General features: G+C 52.4%; 1 protein-coding gene across 4 annotated transcripts in view; it reads right to left on the bottom strand.

Moving 5' to 3' along the window:
- Positions 1-12,329, bottom strand: part of ARHGEF6 (Rac/Cdc42 guanine nucleotide exchange factor 6) — a 61,552-nt gene that overhangs the window by 24,844 nt on the left and 24,379 nt on the right. For all 4 annotated transcript variants that reach the window (XM_068151790.1, XM_068151789.1, XM_068151792.1 and 1 more), the window contains 5 exons: positions 9,284-9,354; positions 7,246-7,340; positions 5,425-5,520; positions 4,245-4,367; positions 1,600-1,738 (listed from right to left, as the gene is read on the bottom strand). In XM_068151790.1, the coding sequence (XP_068007891.1) occupies positions 1,600-1,738; positions 4,245-4,367; positions 5,425-5,520; positions 7,246-7,340; positions 9,284-9,354 (524 nt within the window). The remainder of the gene's footprint in view (positions 1-1,599; positions 1,739-4,244; positions 4,368-5,424; positions 5,521-7,245; positions 7,341-9,283; positions 9,355-12,329) is intronic.

Consider the following 12,329-nt stretch of genomic DNA (forward strand, 5'->3'; position numbering starts at 1 on the left):
CTGCAGTGTGCCTACAGTGCAGGCTCTGAAGCCCTCTCCTATGCAGCAACATCTCTGGCTCAAGCACAGAGATTGTGATCCTCTGGCTGGGGTGTGGATTTGAGTGATCATGGCTGTGTGCTGAGCAATTAACTGGAAGTTATTACTGGAAGAGAGAAAAAGCAAACTCAGCTAAAAATAGGTTGTTCTGTTTTCTTCACCCACCCTGCACCTCTCCTGAGGTCTGCACCCCTGCAGCTGGAGTGCAGGCGAGTAGCAGAGCTCCAGAGACAGATCTCTACAGCTCCTGGGGCCAAAAACGCCTCAAGCAGATCTGTCACTCATTGAGGAAGCCTCAGCCCACCCCCTTCACTGCTTTCCCTGCTCCCAGGCACTTGCTCCTCCACCCCTGTGTCTATGCCTGTGCCAGACCCATGTCTGTCTCTGCCAGATCTGTGCCTGTTCATACCAGATCCATGTCTGCCTGTGGCAGATCCAGGTCTGTCTGTGCCAGATCTGCACCTGTCTGCATCAGATCCGTGTCTGATCTGTGCCTGTCTGCACCAGATCCACGTCTGTCTGTGCCTGATCCGTGCCTGTCTGCACCAGATCCAGGTCTGCCTGTACCAGATCTGTGCCTGTCTGCACCAGATCCACGTCTGTCTGTGCCTGATCCGTGCCTGTCTGCACCAGATCCATGTCTGTCTGTGCCTGATCCGTGCCTGTCTGCACCAGATCCAGGTCTGCCTGTACCAGATCTGTGCCTGTCTGCACCAGATCCACATCTGTCTGTGCCTGATCCGTGCCTGTCTGCACCAGATCCAGGTCTGCCTGTACCAGATCTGTGCCTGTCTGCACCAGATCCACATCTGTCTGTGCCTGATCTGTGCCTGTCTGCACCAGATCCACATCTGCCTGTACCAGATACACGTCTGCCTGTGCCTGATCTATGCCTGTCTGCACCAGATCCAGGTCTGTCTGTACCAGATCTGTGCCTATCCGCACCAGATTCACGTCTGTCTGTGCCTGTTCTGTGCCGGTCTGTACCAGATCCAGGTCTGCCTGTACCAGATTTGTGTCTGTCTGCACCAGATCCATGTCTGTCTGCACCAGATCCACGTCTGTCTGTGCCTGATCCGTGCCTGTCTGCACCAGATCTGTGCCTGCCTGTGTGGTTCTGCCTCCACCCAGCAGCACAAAGCCCTGGGCAAAGGGTGGGGATGTCCTTGCAAGCTGCAGGAGCGAGCAGCAAGGGGTAGGAATCTCCTGAAAGAAAAGCACTGATTTGACAGCTGCTGTGCAAAGAAATACCAGCTGTGGCTTGACCCTGTGCTCTGCCTTTCCCTTGTGCTGGAAATGGACCCTTTTTGAGGAAGGGCTGGAGCAGGGAGTAGGCAATGCCTTCCCCCAACATCCCCCAGACTCCTCCACTGCTTTCCCCTCTGTTAATCTACGAGGTAGACAATGTCCCAGGAGGTGGCACATCTCCCTGAGGGGCTGGGGGTGGTGGTTAAGCACTTTCAGCAACGTGGTGCCCAACTGTCAAGGGGCAGAGGGTGCCTCCTGCAGCTCAGGGTGGGGAAAGCAAGGGGTGCAGCCTGCTCCCCCCCCCCCACCTACCTCCATGTGCCGCTCCAGCTCCTGCAGCAGTGTCACATACTTGTCCAGCCTCAGGAAGGGTTTGCTGAGGCTCGTGGTTAAGATGAGGATGCCTGGGTTGGCTGCACCCTGGCTCTCCATGAACTTCTCCAGCTCATCACTACAAAGAGACAAGAAGAAGAAGAAGGTCACCACTGCTGAGGGCTGTGTTTTGCTGCCTCCCACGTTTCTCCTGACGGACAGGGCTCAAGGGTCCCCTCCCAGAACCCCCCTCCCACCCCCTCCCCAATGGAAACCCAGCAGGGGCTGTAAGCTTCCAGCCATGCAAGACTCTGCTCTCCAGAGACACATGAGAGGAAGCTGAGTGGGGGCTGGTGTTGGTGTGCACAGCCTCTAGAGTACATCAGTGCTGGCAGCTGGTCTCCTGGCACAGCAAGGTGGCACGGGGCCAGGCATCTGCCAGCCAGGCACGGACTGCAGAGGCTGGTGCTGTGCTGGAGGATGCTGCAGCAAGGCACTGGGACCCTGTTGGGAGCTGTGACGCAGGTGTGGGCACGTACCCTGCTCAGGTAAACATGGCTTGTGTGTGTCAGCACTTCTGCCAAAGCTGCCTCTGGGACTGATTGAAGAAAAGGGGTCAGACTGAGGAACCACAGGAATGAGTCATTTACTGGAGCCAGGCCTGTCCTCAGGCCGAATTAAAGCCGGATTTCAGCAGGTAAGGAAATACATTGGGAGTTCCCACGACAGAAGGGGAAGGCTTGACAGTATGGGCAGGGTCCTGCCTTTCCCATCACTGCAGGGAGGACAGCTCAGCTGTTTCAGGGGTGGCTAAACAGTTGTGTTTGGCTTGCCATGCTCTTCAGCATGACATTATACAAATTCAAATGCCTAGGGGAGTGTTGAAGAAAGATGTTACTGCTGCAGCCTACCATCAGCCCTGCAGATCAGCCACCTGGCTGAACAGCAGCTCAGTTAATCACAGAATGGTTTGGGCTGGAAGGGACCTTTAAAGGTCATTTAGTCCCACCCTCTCTGCTGTAAATATGGACCCTCCTCAACCAGACCCATCCAACCTCACCTGGAGTGTTCCAAGGGATGGGGCTTCTACCACTTCTCTGGGCAACCTGGGCCAGGGTGTCAGCACCCTCAGTGTAAAACATTTCTTCCTTCAATCTAGTCTAAATCTCTTTCAGCTTAAAACCATCTTTCCCTCATGTTTTCCCAACAGACCACGCTAAAAAGGTTGCTCCCATCGCTCTTGTAGGCTTGATCTTAACACCAGCAGATTCCAAATGCTGCCTGTTGTGGGAGCTCTGATGTGGCCAGTCCACACTGCAGCACAAACCTGCAAAACTCCACATCAAAGGTCCCACAGAGTACCCAAGGGACCACATCATAATAAACTGGATAACTCCAGATGACTTGACAGGCACCCTCCTTTTGCAGTGCTGTGCCCCACACCATGGAACTATCACACAACTGCAAGTGTGTGAGCAGTTCAGCAGTGGGTCTGAAACAGCCTCTGGTTACAGAATCACAGGGGTTGGAAGGGACCTCTAGAGGTCACTGAGTCCATCACCCCTGCCAAGGCAGGGACACCTAGAGAAGGTAACACAGGAACATGTCCAGATGGGTCTTGAAAGTCTCCAGAGATGGAGACTCCACCACCTCTCTGGGCAGCCTGCTCCAGTGCTCCACCACCCTCAAAGTAAAGAAGTTCCTCCTCATAGAATCATAGAATCAATAAGGTTGGAAAAGACCTCAAAGGTCTTCAAGTCCAACCTGTCACCAGAGACCTCATGACTACTAAACCATGGCAGCAAGTGCCACATCCAATCCCCTCTTAGAATAGAATAGACCAGACCAGACCAGGTTGGGAAAGACCTTTGATATCATCGAGTCTAACCTATCACCCAACACCATCTAATCAACTAAACCATGGCACCAAGCACCCCATCCAGTCTCCTCTTGAACACCTCCAGGGATGGTGACTTCACCACCTCCCTGGGCAGCACATTCCAGTGGCTAACAACTCTCTCTGGGAAGAACTTTCTCCTCACCTCCAGCCTAAACTTCCCCTGGCACAGCTTGAGACTGTGTCCTCTTGTTCTGGTGCTGCTTGCCTGGGAGAAGACACCAACCCCCTCCCGGCTACAACCTCCCTTCAGGCAGTTGTAGACAGCAATAATGTTTAGATGGAACTTCTTATGTTCAAGTGTGTGTCTGTGACCCCTTGTCCTGTCACTGGGCACCACTGGAAAAAGCCTGGTCCCACCCTCCTGACACTCAACCTTTAAGTGTCTGCTTTCTTCCAGACTAGAAAGCCCCAATTCTCTGTCTTTCCTCATGAGAGAGATGTTCCAGTCCCCTCAGCATCGTTCCAGCCCTACATCTGGGTCCCTTAGCAAGTAACAGCCACAGGAGATGCTTCTGCAAGGGCTGAGATTGCCCAAGGTAGAAGCCCTGTACATGTAGACAGGACCTGTGAGACCAGCTCTGAATGCCAGGAGCTGTCTCCATGCTGGAGCTGAGAGGCTATGCTGAAGAGCCCCAAACCCCAGCAGCAGGATCCCACTGGTCAAAAGCCACTCTGGACCAAACATTGCTAATGTGAGCAGCTTCTCAGAGGAAGGGTTCCAGCCTGGATGCCCAGCACCACTCACCTGTGCTGTGTGAGGACGCTGACGGCCGAGGGGTGGTTGGCACAGTAGGTCAGGTACAGGGAGCGGAACTGGGGCATCAGGTTCATGAAGCAGCCTCCCACACGCTGCTGGTTCTCAGGCAGCCTGCAGACACCAACACACCAGCCACAACATTAAGCTTCCTGATCTGCACCCTGCAGCTGGGGCACTCTCAGGTCTCTGCCCAGCAGCTACCAGCTGCACGGGGACATCCCCAGGTCACTGCAGCACCGCAGGGCTGAGTAAAATACCCACACTGGCCTCTTGGGGAGAAGGAGTAAGGAGGGGGCTGATGGGTCTGGGTTTCCATGGTGCAGACAGTATCACAGCCCCTTATCAGCCTGGGACAAGGTGTGACCCAGTCTATCCTGTGCCACCTGAAGAGCTGCAGCTGGGATGCTGTAGCTCCACTGCAGCTGATGAGGATGTGCTAGAAAGAACAAGGGCAATGCAAGGTGGGACCAACTGGGTGCAGTGCAGGAGTGCTCCCACTGTCTGGGCTGTCAATGAATGGGACAGAGAACATGGAATCACAGAATGGTAGGGGTTGGAAGGGACCTCTGGAGATCATGGAGTCCCATCTCCCTGCCAAAGCAGGATCAGCTGGGGCAGGTCACACAGGAACATATCCAGGCAGGTTTTGAAAGTCCCCAGAGAAGGAGACTCCACACCCTCTCTGGGCAGCCTGCTCCACTGCTGCCATAAGAAGTTTCTCCTCATGCTGAGGTAGAAAGGAAGCCAGAATCTGAATAGATTGCCAATATTGAGTCTCCTCCCCATCTCTCTGCAGCCCTTCCAAAGAAGAGGCTGGGCTAGTGCTGCCAGCTGTGGGAAATCATCACCTCTAATAACTTCCCCACCTTCATGCCTTCCAGATTTCCCACCCTGCCTGTGTCTGCAGCTTTGGGCTAGGCACATTTTCATGTCAGGTCTAGTGACACTCTCATTCAGCAGACACCTTAACAGTAAAAAATGTCAGAATTGATTCTACCTTCCCCTCCAGCCAAAGCACTACCTGCTGCCTCTCTGCAATCCTGTTATTTGCCTTCCACATTTAACAAGCCTAAGACAGCAGCCAGGAGGAACATTAATGAACGTGCCTTTCTCTTACTTTTAGCTGTAGTCTAATAACTTAAACTCAGCTGCTACAGCAGGAGCTTACTTTGCAACTTCTTCCAAGGCTTGGTTCAGGGTTTGCTGAAATGCAGAGATCTCTTCCACGTTCCCCAGCAGCGATGCGATGTCCACGGCGCTGAGCCTAAAGAGAGTCAAGCCACCAATCAGCACCAAAGAGATGTTGCCCTCAGGAGCACCCCTGTGATACTTGTCAGTGGGCCTGCCACAAAGACCCAGGAGCTTCTCTTTCCCCAGAAACAGCCATCAGACACGGGAAAACACCAAGCTACAGAGCACAGCTCCCGGAGAAGATGTCTGCTGCCAAGGATTGCCTTAATTGGATTTTAATCACACTGATCTCCTCAAGATGTTTAGCTGTCTAACAGACACAGACAGATGGGATTTCATCCAGGGGTGGGGAGGGAGGTGTGTGCACAGACTGAGACAGCTTTGTCTTCAGGGATTCACGCTGTGGGTTTCCCTCTGGGAGGAGGGTCACACGGAGTGGCCTCTTGGGTAAGGGCTGCTTTGTTTCTTGGCTGAGGTTGGATTTTTGCCTAGGCAAAGCCACCACGTCTGCTTCTGTCACCTTCAGAGCTTCACTCTTGTACCACCCCCATTTTAAGCCATTTGCCACCTGCAATGCTGAGAGCATGAGATATTGTCATGTATCCCACATGAAGATCTGGGGAAGGGAGGAGAGATTTTTGGATGGGAGATCAGGAAAAAGGTCCTTCCTGCAAGAGTGGTCAGGCATTGGAACAGGCTGCCCAAGGAGGCGGTGGAGTCCCCATCCCTGGAGCTGTTCAGGAAAGGTGTGGCCATGGCACTTTAGGGCAGGCTTTAGGGGTCATGGTGCTGTTGGGTTGATGGTTAAGCTTGATGATCTTAGAGGTCTTGTCCAACCTTTATGATTCTATTTAAGTACAAAGGCCCCACGACATCACTCTCCCATCTCTCTGGACTGGACAATGTCTAAACATCTGCCCTCTGCTTGTGATGCCTTGGGGCTGCCCAGTCCTCCCACAGCCTGCTCAGCTGGAAGGACCCTGGCCCCAGAAGCAGTTGCATGGACACGGGCTCCGAGATAGCACCATTTGGAAGAGATGACTGTAAAGCTGAAGCTGGAAGCAGGAGGTGAAGTTGACTGTACTGAGGCTTTAATGCAGGGTGAAAACTCTTGAAAAGAATCTGCTGATGGGCACCAGTGTGCTGCCTGGCACTGCCTGGGTAAGGACAGGATGGCCTCAGCACCACGCTGGCCGGCACAGGTGGAAACCACATCAGCTTATTTCCACAGGTTAAGCCCTGACAGTGTCTCCCAGTGGGCCTTGGAGTTGCTCAGGTTGCAAGGGATGGCAGCATACTCCCTCCTGAGCACCTTAATGCTGATGGCTGCACAGATGGAGAAAACAGAGGAGTCACTTCTGGCTCAGCTGTAGCTTGGCCTTAGCGAGAGGCAATGCAGAACAGGTCGCTGCCACGCGTGAAATGAAGAGATGACCGGCAGACGCCACTCGGGGCCGAGGAGTCACAACAAGGCAAATGACAAGGGGAGAAGCCATGCAAGGCATACTGCTGGGAGATAAACACATGCTGGGACAGCCACACAGGAGCTTGCAGATGGGTTGTGACAGCCAGCCCTCCAGCAGATGGAAACGCCCAGCTCCAACGCAGCCCAGCGCCAAGGAAGAGGACAGAGCAGAAACCTACTGCCCGGCGTGGGCTGCTTCTCCGCTGCACACAGAGGCTGGGAGGCTTTACAAGAAGAGCAGTGACAGTCCCTAAACATTCAAAAGCAGGAAAATAATGGGAGGGGGGTGGATTTTACAGGGTTCTCTCCACCTCAGATGCCCTTATATCTTACTTATCATAAGACTGGAGGGGTCTTAAGTAAGTTCCCAGAAGTGACTGTAGTTCCTTCGCATAATCTCGTTCTGTTTCCAGAATATTTTGCAACACCTAGGGTGAGAGACAGAGCACTGAGTAGATCTTTGTACCAGTGACCAGTCAAAGGAACACGACATCAGCTGCCAAGGGTGGAAAAGCAGGGAGGTCTCTTTGAACTCCAGAAATCACATATGGAAATGCAGAACCCACACTGCTCAGGAAAGCCCTGGGAAGGGCCAAGTTTGAGGATTTGGCTTCACAACCCGGGGTGGGGGAAGGCCTGGTGGGGTAGTTTTAGGCTGTACCTCGAAAGTTTTCCACAGATCTTGAACAGAAAGTGGTAGAATGCAAGTAAATGGGTGTAAAAAGGAATATAATGCCAAGCTCTATACAATCCCACTGGACAGATAACAAACATGAGGCTGCCAATGTAAAGCTATCTTTCTCTCTTGGTCTCCTCGCTCTGGGAGACACTAACTTGCTTCTGCTTGACCTTGGCTGTGCTCTTTGTTTTGGCTGAGTATCCCAACAAAATAACTCTCTGCCCTTTTCCCTTGTCCCTTTGTGTCCAGGTGGGTAAGGAGGAGGGGCAGGGAGCGGAGAAGCTCTTAGCAGCTCCCCTGGTTTTGGGCCAGGGTGGGGTTCTTGGGCTGCTCATCAATTGTAAATCCCTGTCAATATTGTCAGCCCTGTGTATTTTGCACATACTCATTGCATCCCACTGTAGGTTGTAGTTTTGCTTGTAAGTACAGCTTCCATTTGCTTCCAGCTGGGCTGGGCTGGCAAATCTAACATTAGAGGGAAGTTTCAACCCACCACAGCCTGGCAAGCTGCTCTTAAGGGCTGCTCCTTCTCCTCTGGCAAAGCATGAAGACAGTTGTCAGTTTGGACTCGAGCTCAGCATTTGCCCCCTGAGAGGCTGATGCCTAACCCTGCACGCACAACCGGCCGCCGAGGGGGGCAGACAGACCATGCCTGCACGCGCCCCGGGAGCACCGCTTGCACCAAGGCAGGCAGCAAGCTAGATGCAACAGCGGCCTGGCCAAGGATGGCTCCTCGTGCAGCAGCTCAAGCCAGGGCACAGCTCACTGGCCCGCTTCAAGGATGTGCTGAGCTGCGTTTGGTCCTGCTAATCCGCCTCAGCATCCCCAGAAGCAAGGGTGGGCAAACCCACTGCCTCCACGTTCCCGCTTAGCACTCAGGTTTCTCAGTGTGGATGAGGATTGGAGACAGTGGAGGTGGTTCCCAGCTCTCTGGACAAACTGTTTCTGCTTTGCTTTGCTTGAAGTATATTTAGACATGCTGATGAGCACGTTTCACCTCCAGCACTGAGAGCCAGGGACGTTCACATGCAGGCATTTTAACTCTCCTACACTGCAGGCTTCACTCTAGCCTGGTAGAAGGTATCTGCCCTGCTTTGCCAGGCCTCACTGCTCTGGCAGCAGGATGGCAGAGGGAGATGATGTTTCTCCAGCCCTTCTGCAGCTGCAGTTCATAACCTGGCAGCCCGAGCTGCTCTGAAGCCTAGCCCAGTTAACAAGCCAGACTGAGCTGCCCTTTCTACCAGGGCTGCAGCTGCTGGCAGAGGCACAGGGCAAGCAGCTTGGAGTGTGACATCTCCAGCCAAACCCAAGAAAGGGATCATGGATCAGTGCTAATTTGGCTGCCTTCACACTGTGACACTATCTCCCCATCTTTATCAACAGGCTCACCAGTCAAGGCAAGGCCTGGACCAGAGGCATTCTGCCTTACTCCCTAACGCTGATGCCCGAGCTGCCACCTCTGCTCTGTTATCTCACTTGTCTGCCTTGAGTCTCTCTTTTTGACATCTTGCAGCAGCTTCCACTTGTGGTTTGTTGTCTTGGATCAAGGAAACAGCAACAGCTGCATTTAAATAGAGAGTCACATCCCCAATTGTTACAAATTGCTTCAATGATTTCTAGGGGAAGGAGCCAGTCCAGAAGATGAATAATATGCCACTTATTAAAATGTATGATCAGCACTTTCAAACTTACCACAGGGTAATAATTCTTTGTCAGCTGAGTGCTTTCAAGTCCTTTTAATGCTTTGGGGGAGAGTGGTTTATCTGCACAAGAAAAGACATCAATAAATTACAGTGCACAGCTCTCTCATTACTCCAAGCAGGAGAACTCACCAGCACATCACAGCCACCAAACATAGAATTCACCCCTCTCAACACCAAACATCAAAGCTGAGGAGGCTCAGGGGAGACCTTATTGCTGTCTACAACTCCCTGAAGGGAGATTGTAGGCAGGTGGGGGTTGGTCTCTTCTCCCAGGCAACCAGCACCAGAACAAGAGGACACAGTCTCAGTCTGTGCCAGGGGAGGTTTAGGCTGGATGTTAGAATAGAATAGAATAAACCAGGTTGGAAGAGACCTTCAAGATCATTGCATCAAACCCCACCTAATCAACTAAACCATGCAACCAAGCACCCTGTCAAGTCTCCAAGGAAGAAGTTCTTCCCAGCAAGAGAAATTGGCCATTGGGATGTGCTGCCCAGGGAGGTGATGGAGTCACCATCACTGGAGGTGTTCAAGAGGAGACTGGATGGGGCACTTGGTGCCATGTTTTAGTTAATTAGATGGTGTTGGGTGATAGATTAGACTCAATGATATCAAAGGTCTTTTCCAACCTGGTCTATTCTATTCTATTCTATTCTATTCTATTCTATTCTATTCTATTCTATTCTATTCTATTCCTATTCTATTCAACTGCAGGGTTTGTTTGCCTGCCTCAGAAAACCCAGGAGCAAACCAAAGGTGTGCATGACAAAGAAGGCAGCTGAGCAAGTCACACCAGAAGCACCACGCAACCTCTGCCAACTTACAGGTTTGCTCTGAAGTCCTGGCAGCAGCCCTGTGTCTGGCACTGTTTGGAGCTACAGCTTGGCTTCACCTGGCCCACAGAATGTGGGTTTCAGAAATGGTGGGTACTGTGTTTCACTCCAGTGATTCACAAGGCACATGAAGCCAACACCAATCAATGTGCTGAACCTTGATCCCCACAGTCATTTGTGGTAACTTCCCTGCCTGTCTTCCTTCTGTCAATGAAGGCAGCTTCAAACAAAAAGCTTTCACCAAGCTGCAAGTCAACCCTCATCATCTTCTCCATTGGCTACATCCCTGAGGATGCCTCCAGCACAGTACCCATGTGTACTCACAAACACACATGTCCCTGCTCCATTTTCCTTCCTTAGAAAGCCCATTCCCTGCCAGCAGCAAGGCTTTGTTAGCTCTTCTAACACCATTACCCCTTCAGAATAGGACCTTGCTAGCTCTTCCAGCACCATTACCCCTTCAGAATGGGACCTTGCTAGCTCTTCCAGCACCATTACCCCTAGAGAGTGGGACCTTGCTAGCTCTTCCAGCACCATTACCCCTAGAGAGTGGGACCTTGCTAGCTCTTCCAGCACCATTACCCCTTCAGAATGGGACCTTGCTAGCTCTTCCAGCACCATTACCCCTAGAGAGTGGGACCTTGCTAGCTCTTCCAGCACCATTACCCCTTCAGAATGGGACCATTACCCTTCCAGACTGGGACAGGTTGGCTGCACATGGCTGTACCACTGACCCTGGCCATGTCTGCTCACCTGGTGCCAAAGCACCTCTGTGCCATGTGGAGCAGCCCATCCCAGCTCTCTTTTCTGCCTGCAGTTGTTCACTACTTTCACACCAACAGCAGGGGAGAAGCCTGAAATTGATAAATGTAGCCCCTGGAAAGCACAGCTTGATGTATTGTCTAATTATTGCCCTTGTAGAGTTTCCTGTCACTTTCAGCCAGGAGCTCTGTGCCTCATTTAGAGACTTGGAGGAGCTCTGCTCCATGCAGGGAGTTATTTCCATCCAAAGGGCACATTCAGGACACAGTGGTGGCACAGACAGTGCAGAAAAACAACTCCATTTCGAGTGACAAGCCTGGGAAAGCAGCTCCTGCTGGCTTGCAGCAAGAGCTTCCCCCCTGACCACAGCCCCCAGCCATCCTGGGGCAGGAGAGGGTTAGGTGATGGGCCCTGCAAATCCATCACTTGCAATACCACATGTCCTGAGAGAGCAGAGACCAGGGGAGTGAACCCTCCTCCTCCCCTATGAAATGGGTACTGGAGGGAAGATCTGGAGGGAAAAGCAGACACAGACAACAATCTGCTGGGTTCCTCCATCAGCATCAATGGGAACCTCAGCCTTCACTTCCCTGAAGTGCTGCTATCTCATGCAGCTCCTGTCTGATTTTCCCCACAGGACTGAGGTTTGCTCTCTCTCTTTTAAAGGATTTTTCTTCTCCACTCACTGACTTAATTAGTGATTCCTGGGTTGTGCCAGACAAGCCTTCAGTCCCTGCTGCAACATCCTGCTCCAGCTCAGACATCAATTCCTCGAGGGAAACAGTGGGAGATGAGCGAGCTTAACAGGGACTATTTCAGTTAGAATTAAATACAAACTGGCCCCATTCTCATTACAGAATCACAGAATTGTTAGGGTTGGAAGGCACCTCAAGGATCAGCCAGTTCCAACCCCCTGCCATGGCCAGGGACACCTCACACTACAGCAGGTTGCTCACAGCCACATCCAGCCTGGCCTTAAAATCCTCCAGGCATGAGGCTTCCACCACCTCCCTGGGCAACCTATGCCAGGCTCTCACCACCTTCATGAGGAACAACTTCTTCCTCACATCCAATCTGAATCTACCCACTGCTAGGTTTTTTCCATTCCCCCCAGTCCTATCACTCCCTGACACCCTCAAAAGTCCCTCCCCAGCTTTCTTGGAGCCCACTTCAGATCCTGGAAGGACACAAGAAGATCTCCTTAGAGTCTTTCCTTCTCCAGACTGAACAACCCCAACTCCCTCAGTCTGTCCTCATAGCAGAGCAGCTCCAGCCCTCTGCTCATCCTCATGGCCCTTCTCTGGACACCTTCCAGCACCTCCAGATCCTTCCTGTAATAGAGACTCCAGAACTGGACACAGAGCTCCAGCTGTGGTCTCACCAGAGCAGAGTAGAGAGGAAGAGTCCCCTCCCTGGCCCTGCTGGCTCTGCTTCTCTTGC

The sequence above is a fragment of the Melanerpes formicivorus genome, unplaced genomic scaffold (assembly GCF_026170545.1).
Source record: "Melanerpes formicivorus ecotype bairdi unplaced genomic scaffold, bMelFor1.0.p_v2 SCAF_22, whole genome shotgun sequence".
Lineage (NCBI taxonomy): Eukaryota > Metazoa > Chordata > Aves > Piciformes > Picidae > Melanerpes > Melanerpes formicivorus.